We start from the raw sequence: 17,051 nt of genomic DNA on the forward strand, positions 1-17,051 counted from the left end.
CCAGAATAGACATACATTAATGCTGCAAAAGCAGAGTTAATTGTATGTCTGTGTTCTGGGAAGTGACAACCATCCCTCCTGCAGTGTATTCCGGCCAGAAGAAGGAGTAAACTGTACAGGAGGGGATGCATAGGACCATAGGATTGCACTTTAATTGGTACATAGGTGCAATATTATGTACTGTTAAGCATATTGGGCCTAACCCTGCACTCCTTTTTCAGCAGTTTTGCAAAGAATGCAGGATCAGGCCTATTAAATATGTATAATGTCTGAACATGTCTTGGTGGTCTTTGGGTTTTTCTAGCAAAATAAATGTTGTTTTGTTGAATGTAGGAGTGGAACTCACATTAAAACTAATAACAGAATGTAAGTTTATATATTCTGTGCCTTTTCTTTAAACCCTCCAGCAATCCAACATAGCTGCCCTAAAATCAGGAATACAGGGTAAAGTTTCTGAAAACCAGTTGGCAGAGATATGGCTGAAGCTGATAGATGAACTTGTAGAAGATACAAGGTAAAAGTTATTGCATAACTCATCATTCAAAGCCCAGGAAGATAAGAACACAATGTGAAAATCACCTTAGAACCCATTTCTTTTGCCCTATCATTCTATTTTATATTAATAATTGACAATAATGAAACAGCACTTTAAAAAAAAAAGAATCTGTTGAGCAGGGCCATTCTTGAAATTGTGGCTATGTAGTGTCCTTTGTCCCCTCCACACATTCACACACACTCAGAGACTCACACTCTGAAAGTGTAATGTGGCTTCTGTGGTGTTATACATTCAGCTGTTGTCTATTGGGGATGTTTTGTTGATATGGAATATCAGCATCTCCTTTATGGGCTCAGACAGTTTGTAAAAATGTAGTTGAAGGATTTTTTTTTTTTTTTTTGGTACATACCATTAGGACAAAGTGCAAATCTCAGAGTAATACTGTCTACTACCTGGTTGCTGGAATTCATCAGTTAGCTGTGTAGCTACCCATGTTTTGACATAACTTCAGAGACTGAGATTTTCAGAAGTGCCTGAAGAAATTAGGTGTTTAAATCCCATTGAAAGATGATGGGATTTGGGTGCCTAACTCCGTTAAACTCCTTTGAAAATTCAAGCCTGGTCTTCTCTCCAAAGGGCTGAGTTTTAGGGGTGCCATCACAACAAATCAGTGTTTACTGAGAAGTGGCCCAGCAGAGCTGATGCTGAACAGATGGTTGGAACTCGGTTCAACCTGGTCAGATGCTACATCAGCCAAAGCCACCTGAGCCCTGATCAATGCACTCAGTCCAGAGGCCCAGCTGTTCAAGGCACGAACGCTTCCCACCATGAGAAGGAAGAAAGGTCTTCCACAGAGGATCTCTTTCTTGGGCAGGAGGGAGAAGAATCTTCTCTAGCAGCCCCACTCATGGGGAGGGGAGAGAGGAGAACTCCCAGTTTCTCCTCGAAGGCCAGGGCACAAAAAAATGTGTTCAAAAGTTTCTGTGATGGGATGATTTTCCCGGGAGGGAATGAAAGTGAATCAATAAGTTGTGTGTATTTAGACAGAGCAATAAGTGTCCGAGCTGTGATGTTTGGAGAAGAATAATTTCTAAACTTGGGGGAAGGGATTGGAGAAGAAAGCAGAGATATATTAATGGGCAGTATGAGAGAGAAGAGAGACTGAACTGGAGGAGAGAGAGATTGAAAAATCATGGGTAAAGTTGATGAGAAAACAACATAAAAAACAGGAAAAAGAAAAAAAAGTGGAAAAGAGGGAAGAATTTTACACTAAAAAAATTGGAGAGAAAACAAAAAGAGGGAGGAAGAGATTCAGCAAGATATACAGGAAGTGGAGTGAAAAAATAAGGAAGGGAGGGGAAAGAGAAGAACCAACACAATGGAGTTATAGTACATTTTAGTAAGAAATCACTAGTAGGAATTTTAATTCCTAAATGAAATTTAAATGACTTAGTAAAATGTTTAATAAGGGGCAGGACAGAATGGATGGCAGAAAGGGATTGGCATACTGAAATTCATTTAGGACAGCACATTGTCTAGGACCAACCCTAGTCTCATGTCATTACAACCACATGAAAAGTGTGGGTACGTCCGCTTTGTATATATATAAAATCTCTCTATCTCACTCGTGCACACACACATTCTCTTTCAAACAATTCCTATGGCTTTATTAAACATATTATTAAACAATGTGATTGTGGTAACACCTGGGGGCGTCAAATAAATTAGTGCCCCGTTGTGCTAGGCGCTGTACAAACATATAGTAAGTGACAGTCACTAAAGAGTTTACAATAAACTTTTGAATGGCATTAAGAAACATAATTCCATATATTGTATTTGTAAAAGAAGTTTCCTTGTCACGTTATATTTTAAGTGACTAGAAATCTGCCACAAGCTTTAAGGCCCTTTATAAACCTGAAATCTGCAGCAGCTTTCAGGAGGTAGCTGGTGTAGCCTGAGTTCTATTATATTTAGGCCCAATCCCACAAACACCCATTACCAAGTGTAGTACTTACATTCAAGGAAATGGGACTACTTATGCTAGTATGCAATACAGCTGGCATTAAGGCTCTGCAGGGTCAGAGCTTTTGTGCATCTGGTTTCTGATTACATGGTTCAGACTCAGTAGTAAGTCTTTTCAATCTCACCAACAGCTCAGGAAAATGCTATGAAAAAGAGCTTCTTCTATTACCATATTAAATGCACCTTAATGAACTGAGTAGCAAGGAGCTTCTGTAAAATGAATACATTTGAAGACCTCAGGAAAACTATCGCTTTAACAAATCAGTACAATCATTTTACAATCACTTTCTCCCCTGGGGTCTGCTGCTGTACTCTAGAATTTCCTAGTTATGTTCATTGCAACTGTGCACCCTGATGTCTCACCAATTTCTATGCAGTGGACTTTGGTGCAAATTTTCAAACTTGAGTGCCTGAAAGTTAGATAACTTCATAGCTAGATACTTAAATAAGTGATTTATTTGTCAGAACTATTGAGCACTCACAGCTTTCAGTCAATGAAAAGAGTCTGAAAATGTTGATTTCACCTTTGAAATCCATTTCTAGACATGAATCTTCTACATTAATTTGATATGTAGAAAAATTGAAAAGTGTAGCAAAACAAATTACATCTATCTAAGGCTGTTTTACAGTAGTGCTTATTATAAACCGAGGCCTGCGGTCAGTGGGCTTAAACTCTGTAGTAAGCACTAGGCCCAATAGGAGTGTCTGTGGGACTGGACCCTACAGCATTATTCTGATGGATTTCTGTTATTTTTGTCGCCACTGGGAAATACTGGTGATGATACATAATATTATAGAGCTTAGTTAAATTTTTTCTTTAAGTATGAACACCTGTGCTCCTCCAACATTTGTTTAATGAAATTAGGTGCTAAGAGGGAAGATTTATATTATTAAAAGTTTTTGTTTCTCTTTTCAGTAAGCCATTGCCCCTCTTAGAAGGCAAATCCAATGTCACAGTCCTTGACACACAGATACAAAAACTGCGCCTCAAGTCTCTCAAACACATTCTAGAGGCAGCAACAAGGATGAGAAATGACACTACCGATGTGAAGGCCACTTTGGCAGAAATTGAAGACTGGTCGGATAAATTAATGCAATTGACTGAAGAGGTCAGTACTTCAAAATACATATGATGCAGTTGGTTTAAAAAGACACAGTTTCTACAAAATAACTACAATGCCTGCATATACCGCAGATTCAAGCTGATGTATTGCACAATACTTAAAAGAAACCTTCATCCATTCTTCTCCACCCAGTAATTTTCAAATTCAGAAAGTGAAAAATACTTCTTTCCAGGAATATGTTTAAAATGTATTTTAATGTAAAGTTTTTAATTGCAGTTGACTTCACTGAGAATTTTTCTTGGGTTAGGGTAGCAGGATAAGACCCAGAGACTTGGTTCTAATCTAGATAAAGGGGCAGCACTGTCTGCCTAATGAGTCTGTCTGGAAATTGCAAATTTCCTTAGGGTCTGTGCATCCAGAATTTCCGTGGGTCAGCAGCTAGAGAAACCTATTTAAATTGGGCTTAGACCAGTTATTCTAATTTGTTTTAATCCCTTGAGTAACTTTAGAACATAATAAATGACTGTTTTCACATGAGCTAGTCTTTTAATTTGTTTTCATCTCATCTATAGCGATATTCATCTTCTCTTTGCCATTGCTAATTTTAAAAAATCACTGGTAAAAAGCTATGATAACCAGTGTGAGACTCGCAATTAGCACACAGCCAACAGAAGTGTATAAGGGGCAGCACAGGGCTGGCAGGATGTTTACTTAGCTTCTGCTAAATTTCTTGTTACAATGATTTCATCTTTCAGGCCCTGATTTAGGAGAGCACGTAAGCATGTGCATAAGTCCATCCTTATTCAGGAAAGCCTTTAAATGTGTACTTAAGTCCCACTGACTTTAGGCTCCATGCAGACCAAGAATTCCTCAATAGTGGAGCAGCACAAAAGGGACATACTGGGCCAAAGGATCTAGCCTAGCATATTCATTATAAACCATTTGTGACTGAAAATGTTCATAGAATACCTCCAGCTTCTTTATCAAATCTTTTTATAAGACTTGTTTGGCTATTTTCTAATCATCATCTCAGAACAGTATGACATTTAATTATTTGCAAAAGAAATTTTTCTCCCATATATTAGATCATGGATCTGTATTTCTGTTTTGTCTTAAATAAATCCCTGAAAGAGATCTGATTTCTGCTTTTGCTCTCCAAACACTGGTTTAGTTTGAAATTTTGCTAATTGCAGAGTATAGTTTTGATTCTTTTTTTCTCTTTTAAAAAAACAGCCACAAAACAGTATACCTGATGTGATCATCTGGATGATCCGGGGAGAGAAGAGACTAGCTTATGCCCGCATTCCCGCACACCAGGTTTTGTATTCTACTACAAGTACTGAAGCATCTGGTAAATACTGTGGAAAGACCCAGACCATCTTTCTAAAGGTACTGAGATAATTTTATTGTGCCACTTCAAACACTACAGCTTGAATTTAAAAACAATGTGCTATTTTTACCATCAGAAGTTTTCCCTTAGCTAATTTTATGAAAAGTTAAAGCCATGTGTACCTCCATTAAGATGCTTAGGGCCATATTGTACCCTCTGATCCATAGCAGAGGAGAGACTTTCTAGTGCAACTTGCTACAAAACAAGGTAGAAAAACTCGTGAGTGGGTGACAGCAGCCTAAGTAGCTAGCTGCTGGCAGGATATACAGTATGGCGCAGTCTGACAGCGGCACAGGAGAGGTGTAAGAATTCTGAAGTGGTGGAGTGATAAGACTCAGGGTGCGAGGTGTCAGCCACAAAGAGCCAAACTGCAGATGCTTTCGCCAAAACAGCACACAGCGTATGATGGGAAAGCCCATTGTAACAGAGAATCAGAATCAGCTTCTGGTCCATGGCTCAGAACCTCATCCAAGAGCTCGGAACTATGATCTGGTTATTCTGCCAGCGTGGGTGCTGGTGCTGCTAGAAGGGATGTGGATGGATCTGTCATGGCTAGAGACTCTTACTGGGTGGATTTGGATCATTCAGAGAAGCTGCTGATAAATATTCAAACTTTTGGATGTTAGTCTGAACCTAATACCTAAGGCTCGTCTACATGAGAAAATTTCCCCACACAGCTATACCAGTATAATTAGACTGCTATAGTTATACTTGTATAACTTTCTGGTGCACAGCCTAATTCCAGAATTACAGTGACTTTTTCTGGTTAAGTTTGTCTCTTTGAAAGTCAGTTAAACCAGAAAAAGGCACTCTTATTCCAGGATAAGAGTATCCACACAGAGAGATATAGTTATACTGGTATATCAGTATAGTTATGCCAGGAAATTTCCCAGTGTAGACAATCTCTTACTTTAAAACTGTACTGTGTATAGCACTTGCCTCCTATTTGAGAGAAACATTCTTTCTGAACTCTGCGTTTCAAGCCGCTCGTGACAAAGAAATACTAATACCAACGCTGAACTATGAAGTTATAATTGTTCTCAGTACCGGGCAGAGGCAAACTTATTGGTGTGTGAGACTTTGGAAAGGAAACACAGGAAAGGAGTTAAGCAATAATCTTCCTATGTTTAGCTCTTGCATGCCAGTAATTCAAGGGTGGGGATCTACTTTTTAGGATGTTTTCTGGTGATATCTGTCAAGCACCAGGGGTTTTGCTGATAAAGACATTTTGAAGTGACCACTGAAGCAGGAAACTGCAGTGCAGGAGTATTTGGATAACCCATGTATTATTTTCTATATGTCTAAGCTATTATGTACATTTATTCAGAACCTACATTTATTGTCTATGATAACAGAGGATAACTATTCTTTTTACATATTCCAGTACCCACAGGACAAGAACAAAGGTGCCAAAATTCCAGTGCAGTTGCGAGTTAATATTTGGCTTGGGTTGACTGCAGCTGAAAAAAAGTTTAATAGCTTTGCAGAAGGAACATTCAGTGTTTCTGCAGAAATGGTATGCTTGCTAATGTTAAATATATTACTCTTACATGAAACTTTGTCACTTACTCTAGAATGTACTGACATTCTGACATGAATTACTGGTGTCATTTTACACTCATTTTGCATAGATATAAATGACTAGATTAGGTTCAAGGTAGTGGAGAATCAGACCCAACATCTCTTCCAGATGATGTCTCTGACAAACTCATAAAACTAGATTCTGATCTTGGTTAGACAGATGTAAATCTGGAGTAACTCCACTGACTTCAGTACAGTGATTCTAGATTTATATTGGCATAATTAAGATTAAAATCTGTCCCATAGCATGTTGCTATATGAAGAACCTTTTTACTTTAATTGCTTGTTCATATCTGAGCAGAGAATAGACAAACATAGGCTGTATTGATTAGTAATGGTTAATCCACAGGAGCAGAAAGATTCATTGAAACAAACACTACAGAAAAATTGAGGCAAACCCAGCAAATTCCAATTACAAGAGATAATACCATAATATGGCAGTGTTAGGAGTTACCGTGGGTAGTGGGATGGTGAAAATTAGGTGGATAATATTTAAAATAGCCTTCTTGGTATGCTGTAATCGAAGAGCCCAAAATATCAGAAGAATCTAGACTAATCCAAGAAACAATTTTATTCTTCTGTTAATGATAAGATTCAGGCACTCTTTATGTGCACTACCTAGTAATTGCTACAGTGTGCCGAAGCAGTAATGGAAATCAACATCTGGGATAGCTCAGTGGTTTGAGCAGTGGCCTGCTAAACCCAGGGTTGTGAGTTCATGTTGCGGTCCAAATACAAGACAGAACAAGGCTTTAAGCAAGCAAGCAGGCTGGTCTGGCTTGTCAGCTTTCCACCCTCTCTTTTATTCTCTCCCTCCTCCTGCGCATTACATACTCCAACAGATAAAAGGAATACACTGGCTTTGTTTAATATTCTTATTTACCAATATCTATCTACCGCATTCCTTGCTCTCAGGCCTTGAGCCCAGTCCTGGGAGGCTTCCCACGGTTCATGTCATCCGGGCGAGTTTCCAAGGTTCATGCCCTTGAGAGGAGCCGTGTGTGCACTGCTCCTACACAACACTCAGGGTGTGCCCTGAATGTTGCCAAGTGCATGAACCCTGCATGAATCCTTCAAGTTCAATTTAGGAATCTGGGGCCATTTAGGGATCTGGGGCAAAAGTTGGGGATTGGTCCTGCTTTGAGCAGGGGGTTGGACTAGATGACCTCCTGAGGTCCCTTCCAACCCTGATATTCTATTATTCTATCTATATAGTTGCTGAACCGCTACTCATATGACAGCAGCCTGTGTAGCCATTACCCCTATAGTTAGTTGAGTTGGCAGTACTCAGGCACCTGTAGTGAAAGTAATTTAAAATAGAAAGTGAATGTCAAAATCCATGATTTCTTAAGTATAAGGTACAAATGGTTATGGGACAAAGTTTTTTTACTATTGGTACAGTAATCCAAAAATATTCTAGGAATTTTACAGGAGGAAGGGGTTAAAAAGCCCAAAACCAATCTGGGATCAAATTTTGATTCAACATACAGCAGTATATATCTAGAATAATTCCATTAAAAACAATGGAAGTGTGAAACTAGTGTAAGATCGGAATCAGTCCTATCGTGCCTGCCCTGATCAATTTATAATCCAATTTTACATGTGACTCAACAAAAAGAAGAAGGGGACATGGAGAAGGACAAAGTTTACACTAACGAGATCATGTAGTGATTAATTTATGGTACAACATGTTTTCATTATAATGGAAATTTATTTACCAAAAAGTTAAAGCTGTCTCCTGTAGGCAGCTTGGAAGCAATAGGTTTGTAGATTTGAATGAAGAGAGGGTGTAGGTTGGGAGGGGATTCACTGCAGACAGGGTAGCATTGAAGAGGCACTGAGATGAGGGTAGGAGGAAGAGATGAAGGGATCACTGAAGTTGTCAGTGGCAGAGTAGGGATGAGGAGGAAATGTGGTAGGAGACGGAGACAGCAGATATAGAGGAGACAGCACCCCTACTTGTTTCTGTTTGGAGTATGAAACAGTATTTTCTATTTAATAGGTTGGTCCTTTGATTTCAGATATGGGCCACATATAGTAGAATGTTTGAATTGTAATGATTACATAAATATACACTTATATTTTCCTAAGAGCTTTTCTTTGGACCCTAAACTGCTCTTTCATTCTTCTCTCTCAAACAGTATGAAAATCAAGCTCTTATGTTTGGAAAGTGGGGCACCTCAGGACTAGTTGGTCGCCACAAGTTTTCTGATGTCACAGGAAAAATTAAATTGAAAAGAGAGTTCTTTTTGCCCCCAAAGGGCTGGGAATGGGAAGGAGAATGGATGGTTGATCCTGAAAGAAGGTCAGATTTCTGATTTCTACACAATCCAGGGGTTTGCGATGTTTCCTAGTTATTTTCAGAATGTGCAGAATAAACTCATCTCTTGGGTTTAAGTGGGGTTGGGCAGGTTTTAAACAGAATTTTTTAGTAGGAGAGTAAGTTAGCCAATCGGCCAAAGTTATTTAATAACAGTACAATCCGTATTTACATTGTTAGAAGGAAGGATGAGCCTTCTGCTGCGAACATGCAGAAAGATTTCCAGTGATTAAGGGACTAGCCTGGGATACTGAAGACCTTGGTGCAATTTTTGAATTCCCTGCTCTGCAATAGACTTGCTGTGTGACCATGGGCAAGTCACTTAAACTCTCAGGTGCCTCAGTTCTCCATCTGTAACATGGAGGTACAACTGAGGTGTTGAGAAGAGAACACTAAGGATACACTGCAGACTGTGAGGGGCTCAGATTGCTACAGCAATGTGGCCATATAAGTACCTACGATAGATCAGGTGACTGTCTGTTTAACAAAAGCTTCTTCAGATTTCAGCTTACTGTGGAGTCCATTATAAACCTCCAGTTCACATCATATCCACGCAGTGTACAAATCACCATCTAGATGGGGAGATGATCCAATGAGGCTTTTAATTTTTATTTATTTATTTTGCTTTTTGAAAGGATGCAACCCAATAACAGTGCATGTTCACATACACAGAGAGAGACTGGATTAAACTGTAATAGCTACTAGTGGTGAAATTCTGGCTCCAAAATTCCCATTGATTTCAGTAGGGCCAAGAATTTCATCTCTGTGTTTTCTTCTTGTGTTCTGGCAGTGAACAAGCATAGGAGGACTGCCACTGTACAACAGGAAGAGACCTGCTGTTGGGTCCTTAAAATTTAGCAATTAAATCTTCATGTGAATGGACTGATTTTCAAGATTAATTTTTTCAGTTGATGGTCTATGACATGCAGAGAAACAATAAGTATACATTTGGGAACAGTTCAGCTGATAAAGGAGAAAAGCCTCTTGTGAAAACATGAAGTAAAAACAATTATGCCTGATCTCTTCCATTAGACAGAAAATAACCCACACAACTTTATTTGACCAGTAGATGGCATTATAAAACAGATTGCAGCTCTTTCTGAAATCAGATCTGACAAGGAATTAAAACTGGAGAAATTCATTTTATCTGAAATAATTAGTCATCTTTTAATAATCATGTTTACACTTCAAAAAATATATCAGTAAAATATTTTACTTTTTTTTTAAACTCAGTCACACCTAGGAGGTGGAGAAAAGTCAAAGTTAGTCCAAATTCACAGTACAGCTAACGTTTTTTGAAAAATTGGGAAACTTTTGAGTACTGTAATGTGGATGAAAAAGTTTGATATTGGATGCATTTCAGCAACATTTTAATGAACAAATAAACTAGCTGTGACAAAAGAATCAACTGGCAGCCCATTTAATTGCCTTTCCCCTCCTTATCCTAAGTTAGCTGCTGTGCAGTCATATGTAGCTCGTAGGTAGTCTTCACAGAAATGTTGATTTTTTTTTCATGTTATGACTGTCAATCATTTAACTAGAACAGTGATCCAGCACTATTGTACTATTGTGCAGTGTAAGTGGACAAAATAGGCTTGAAAAATGCCCGTGATTTACACGGAATAAGTGATCAAAAGATTTTAAGAAAATGTGAAAGAAAACTCTGATATGAGAATTGTTTATATTTTATACATGTGTACATATGAAATATGTGTGTTTATATATGATATGCATTAATATTTTATATATTTACATATATACACTTTTTGAGAGCATTCAAAGCAGGTCTAGATAGCAATCACAGGAAATTCTAGGAAAAGAAGTCTTTATGTGGTCTATACTGCACACTATGGATAGTTGGAACTTCACAGTGACAGTGCAATAAAACTCAAATCTTTGTGCTCCAAAAGCACAGGCCTCTGCCACTATGGCTGAAGAAAAATGTCCATTAGCTAAAAGCAATAGAGCTTTTGGCACATAGACTCAGACTTACTCAACCGTCCATTGGAGGACGGTGATAATTTTTTGTATGCATGCACATGTGCACACACCCTACAGTAGTTCTATTCAGTAATTGTAGTTTAATGATTTGCTTTGCTAATATATTTGCTTTTGACTTCACAGTTTGCTGACTGAAGCTGATGCAGGTCATAGTGAGTTTACAGATGAAGTGTACCAAAATGAGAGTCGTTATCCTGGAGGAGAATGGAAAGCAGCTGAGGAGCCCTACACAGATGTGGTGAGATTCTTACAAACCAATACTTTTCGTTTTTTAAAATTCTGGTTACAAGAGTTCTGCTTAGCTGTGAGCTATTTTGCTCCCCCTTTTCCTAATTTTTCACAGCATGACGGGCTTTTGAAATGTCTAATATTCTATTTTGACATTAGCAAAATATGTGTCCTAAAACAAGTTAGTACAGAAGAATACAGTGATGTTTCACCAGCTATTTGTTACAAAAACATTTGCTTCATCCTGAGTTGCAGCTGAGAGTGGTTGATTTGAGCCCATCAAACCAACTTCCTATTCAGACTTACAATATGGTTATGCTACATGTGCATTTTTTACATCTTTTAAGGTATATAACCCTTTGGTTTTTTCTACCTGAAAGAATGGAGAAAAAACTGCACCACCTGGTGAGATTACCTGTCCCCCTGGATGGATCTGGGAAGATGATGCTTGGATATATGATATAAATCGAGCGGTGGACGAGAAAGGTAAGATTAACTGTTTATAGTATACTTATTAGGACAAACTCTTCACAGTCAATCAGGTAGAAGAATGTATTCCAAAACTTTCAACAGGTTGTTATGTCTCACTACAATATTTTGAAATACAAGTAACCAAGAACATGTTAGTAACTAGGTAGAAGAACATTAGTGATTTCTGGGAAATTTTTATATTTCAAGGCTTACTTGGTTTTTGTGCATGTAGAACTTAAAGAGGCGGCAAAATGTGGCTTTAAATAGAAACTTGGCTGCAACCTTAACTTATGGAGAATCCAGCCGTTGTTTCATAAATTTAAAAACATGTTATGATTTAGGACCATCAAGTTTTGGATAGCCATGTAAGCACACAGTTATAAAACTGTTACTCTCATACTCCAGTTGTTTGTTACACTCTACTTATTGTCTTATATTGGATTGTAATTTTGGGGGGCATGAAACAGCTCTTCCTGGATGTTTGTACAGTGCTTATCCCAATGGAGTTCCCATCCTGATTGGGATCTCTGGACACTTCCATAATGATGATGACGACAGTGGTGTTGAATTAATGATGATGTAGGCTGGTGTTGAATTAAATACGCTGCAGGTACATGAGAGACTGAGTGTGTGTTATACTTATTTAAGCCAGTAGGACAACAGTCATATTCTCCTTTTCCACCTGGAATCACATGTGCATTTATTTTTAAGTTCTGATGGTTTGCCTGAAGACCGGTGATTCTTCATTTGTGTGCTCCTTTGGATAATGCAGTGCAATAGGCTGAAGGGACAAAATGCCAGATCGCAGTCCAAAGGAATGATACTGCATTCTCTACTCAGGCAAAACGACCATCAGCTTTAAAATATAAAGTAATGGTTGAATATTTCCACCTGGGAAAATCTATGGGCTGAAATAACAGGGTGATGGTTCTACCCTCAAGACTGACGTACTAAGGAGACCCTCCATGTACACTTCTCCTCTTCCTGTGCAGAAAAAGGACTCAGCTACCATTCCCCTGGATCCAACAGAGGGTGCATAGTGGGTCTAGGGATCTACACTGCAGGACCAACATCAGCCCCATACTGGCCTTTGCGGGATTTCTCTGAAGAGGGTCAGACGACACTGTGATTAAAATGCCAATGGCCAATCTAGTCTAGGGCTCCCAGCAGTGAAGATGCATTGGTGGTAGCAATATGGGAAATTTTAATGAAGAATCTAGCGTAGACAAAGCCACATGCTTCAAGTAGTTCATTATTATCTATTTCATCTTAATGACAATATTTACACTTGAGGGACCATGTACCCAGCAAACTGGTACCAGTTACGAAAGGAATCCACAATTAAAAATGCCCACTACCTATATCTATTCTCATTTTTACCCTACTTTTACTGACCAGACTATTATCAGTCTAAAAAAAATCACTAAATTATGCAGCATCCCATAGTAGGACATAAATTTGCATGACATTAGGCAAAGTACTAGTAACAAAAGAACCTGGCCTCCCTTGGATCATAGGCACCACCATTTTGCACAGTATGTGAAGTTTCATAGGTTGCCTGCTGTGTCTGTAAGCACATTTCATCAAGCAGAATCCAAGGTGGTGTACTTTTTTTGTGTCTTGTTTAAGTTGTTAAGCACTCATTGTCACAAGATACCATTGAGGCCAAAAGCTTAGTAGGATTTTAAAAAGGTCTGATATAGATAATGAGATATTTATATAGGCAATGAGAACATCCACAGTTACGTAAAAGGAAAATAAAACCTCAATCTTCTGGGCATAACCCAACTCTGACTGAAAAGGGTTAGGAAGAAACTTACATCATGAGCTGGTTATAAAGCTGTCAATGATGGGGTTTCCTGTGCCTTTCTATGACGGGCCGGGTACTGGCCATTGTCCGAGACAGAATATTAGATTAGATGGACCACTGGTCTGATGAACTTTAGAATTCGCAAGCACAGTAAAGAGACACTTATTTGTTACTAGAACTGCTCTTATTGCCACCTGCTCATAATTAATCCAAATATAAGATGGACCCATTGATCCAGCAGCAAATAGTTCAAGAGGGTGTGGGTGTGGTGTAAACCATGTAATGAGATGATTGTTAGGATACTATAGGGATGTTTGGGGAAAATATTTGACTTCAAAGCCTGCCAGTAAACAAGAAATCTATGGAACATTTCTATAATAGTTCAAGAAACAAGGGACTTGAGAAAGAAGAAGGGACAGTTTTAAGAGAAGAGTATCTGAAGCCCAGAAGTCTGCAGTACTATCATGAATTTGGATGAATTCTAAAGAACCTGAAGACTCTCGAATAGCTGTTTTCTTTTTTTTTTAAAGTCCAGTGAAACAACTGGCTGTTTGGCATCACTGGAATCTAAGTTTTCTTACTCCTCTTATGTAGTTTTGCCACCTGTGCTCAAGTTAAGTCATAATACCTTCCACAGCAGAAAGTTAGACTACATAAAAATCTGGACCCCAGATTCTGGCTGTTGAATTCCAATTTTGTACAGTGGAAATATAAAAAGCAGTGTTGCCAAATCTTGTGATTTTTGTCATGTTTCTCACAATAATTGGTGTGTTTCTTAAAACCTGAGGTCATGTGATTATGTTTGAATTCCAGCTTTCATTTAAAATAAAAAGTAAGTTTCTAGCCCTCCTGGTTGTAAAGCATGCAAATATGACCCCAATGCGCCCTAAAGTCTCAAAACCCAATAAGTAAATTTTTTTTGTGACCCGACCCATGACTTTTAAATGTTTAGGGTTGGCAATACTAAAATAGTCCCTTATGTATTTATTTTATTTCCAATGAAACTTTACCATCTGCAGAACTGCTTTAACACTGAACCCAAACTCCTTTTGTTTATAACTTACACTGTTTATCTGAAGGATAACTAACAAATCCTGTTTTAGGGTGGGAATATGGAATTACCATTCCTCCAGACAACAAACCAAAGTCCTGGGTTGCTGCAGAGAAAATGTATCATATACACAGACGGCGAAGACTGGTGCGAAAACGCAAAAAGGATCCAAGCCAAGTAACAACAGGAGTAAAGGTACAAGGAGCATATTAGAACTGTAGTTAAGGGTTTCTATTTCTTACACACAATACATGTTTTTAGAGGTAAATGTGTTTGAAATGAATCTCACAGATAAGTCTGAGTGCAGAATAACATTCTCTTTCTATCCAAAGAAAAATATTTTAAAACAACTTTATCTGACATGCAGTCAGGTTCCCTTTTCTGCTGTAGAATAGCGTCTTTGTCTTTCACTTATTTTATTTTGAAAGGGGTTGATTGTTTTTGCTGTAACTATTGCAGACTTTTTATGACATGTATGTAAGTAGAGTGTGGATGGTTTGTATTTCTTCTGATGTCTCCTAGGTAATGGCATCCCATGAAGATAAAGAAGGATGGGAATATGCATCTTTGATTGGCTGGAAGTTTCACTGGAAACAACGCAGTTCTGATACTTTCCGCCGTAGACGCTGGAGGAGAAAAATGGCTCCTTCTGACATACACGGTGCAGCAGCTATCTTTAAACTTGAAGGTGCTCTTGTAAGTAGTAAAATCACAGCAGTAATTGTTTAATTAACAGAAAAATAAGTTTTAAAATTAGTGGTGGAACATTAACATGTTATTAACTACAGGAAGCTACTGCATGAGATGCTTTATAACCATTAAATTGCTGTGTGACTGAGGCATTCATAGGCTTCAAGGCCAGAAGGGACCATTATGATCATATTGTCTGCATAATATGTATACTATTTGACTCCTAGAACTATTTCTCTGTTAGCATGTTATGAGACTTCGCAGCAGAAACTGAACCACTAGGTGACCCACCTGCCTGGAAAAGCAAAGGAGATGGTCCAGCTATAGTAAAGCTGCTCAAGGGTATAAATCAAATGCATAAAGAGTAAATGTGTCAGTAATGGGTATGGACAGGCATTGCCTCTGCTGGATATTTGTAACTAGACGCAATCAAACAACTAAAGGGATAGCACAGTATGAAAGAAGATAGAAAGATATCTATAGGGTCACTAATAGATCATCACAATTTAATTATTCCATAGGTTTGTTAAAGGAGTCATTGTATATGCTAAGGCATTAACTAGGGAATAGTATAAAGAACATAGCGTGAGAAAGGAATATGTTTTACTAGGCTATTGGGCACGGAAAGGGTGGTGGCATCATACGAGGGAAAATCCAATTTGTGGCAGTGGCTCTACATCTTTTTCTCGTTTTGCATCCCCGGCAGCACATAACAGCTGTCTAGTTCATAATATCTATTTTCTTTCTTCCACCTCCCTGGGTCCTGACTCCCATTTGAACATTCGCTTTTTAGTGTCTGTTTCTTTTAACTCCATAAATATTGGGCTAGACACAGCTCACGGTTGCTGCCAGCTTGTACCAGTGTAACGGAGGGGCTAACGCCCCCGCAGTAGCTCTTTAGAGGAGGTTGGTGGCCAGTGTAGAGTGCTTGCAGGCAGGCCCATCGAGAGAAATGGGGGGCTCTGGTACATCATGTTCACTGGTGCCCCAGCTCCCCCCATTTCACTTTATTTACACAGACATTATACGTTTTGGGGTGCCCCAAGCTCAGGCCCCCAATACAATTGTTCTCTCTTTCCCTCCTTCTCATCTGCCCAATTTATCCCACAAAGCGGGCAGCATTGGCCAGGAAGTGGACATGACCACCAGACTGATTCCTATACCACTCTGACTACAACTTAAAAAAATTGACTTCCCAAAGGAGAGTGGCAGAGCAAACACCTTTGCCTGCAGCCAAGTGTGAACTTCTTCCGCAGTACACTAGGCTTCATTTGTTCAGGGAGGTACAATTTGCATCTCTTCTTGCCCCAACAGGAGCGAATGAAGCCCAGTGTGTACATAAGAAGCCATTTACATGAAGATCATGTTATTTCTGTGTATGTAAATGTCAGTGAACTTGGTTTTGTATATGACTTTAGGGAGCAGACACGAGCCTCGATGATGGAGAGGGGAAGAGCTCAGAAAAAGACAAGGAGTCTGCCACACGTGTATTTGGTGCCAACACTCCAATTGTTTCCTGCAGTTTTGACAGTAGGTTTTTGCCAGATCCCTGCTTAATGACTCACTTCTGTTATTATGCATACCGATCACTGATAATCAGTAGCCAGGTAGTGAACCAAATTATTACCCCATCCTCCTTCCCCCACTCCCCACCAGTGTACTTGTCTCATCCACTTGTTGCATCTTGTTACTAACCAAGATTGTAAATTGTTTGGGACAGTGTCTGTATTTTAACTATATGCTTGTACGTCTCCTAGCACAATGATGGTCAATCCCTGATGGGGCCTAGAGTGGCTACCGGAAGACAAACAATGCATAGTACGACTAACAATGTTCAACTTTGTCTGTTTCCATCATTTGAAGATCTAAATATAAATCCTATCAGCAGAAAAGTTAATAAAAATATTTGAGTGAACAGGATTAAAAC

The 17,051-nt window shown here is 38.8% G+C and overlaps 1 protein-coding gene across 3 annotated transcripts in view; it reads left to right on the top strand.

Annotated features, from left to right (window-relative positions):
• The window catches only part of MYOF (myoferlin), a 109,118-nt gene that overhangs the window by 62,996 nt on the left and 29,071 nt on the right, over positions 1-17,051 (top strand). For all 3 annotated transcript variants that reach the window (XM_073353867.2, XM_073353870.1, XM_073353871.1), the window contains exons 22-31: positions 408-514; positions 3,435-3,627; positions 4,816-4,971; positions 6,357-6,488; positions 8,695-8,858; positions 10,998-11,112; positions 11,483-11,588; positions 14,487-14,629; positions 14,957-15,130; positions 16,543-16,654. In XM_073353867.2, the coding sequence (XP_073209968.1) occupies positions 408-514; positions 3,435-3,627; positions 4,816-4,971; positions 6,357-6,488; positions 8,695-8,858; positions 10,998-11,112; positions 11,483-11,588; positions 14,487-14,629; positions 14,957-15,130; positions 16,543-16,654 (1,402 nt within the window). The remainder of the gene's footprint in view (positions 1-407; positions 515-3,434; positions 3,628-4,815; positions 4,972-6,356; positions 6,489-8,694; positions 8,859-10,997; positions 11,113-11,482; positions 11,589-14,486; positions 14,630-14,956; positions 15,131-16,542; positions 16,655-17,051) is intronic.

The sequence above is a fragment of the Lepidochelys kempii genome, chromosome 7 (assembly GCF_965140285.1).
Source record: "Lepidochelys kempii isolate rLepKem1 chromosome 7, rLepKem1.hap1, whole genome shotgun sequence".
Lineage (NCBI taxonomy): Eukaryota > Metazoa > Chordata > Testudines > Cheloniidae > Lepidochelys > Lepidochelys kempii.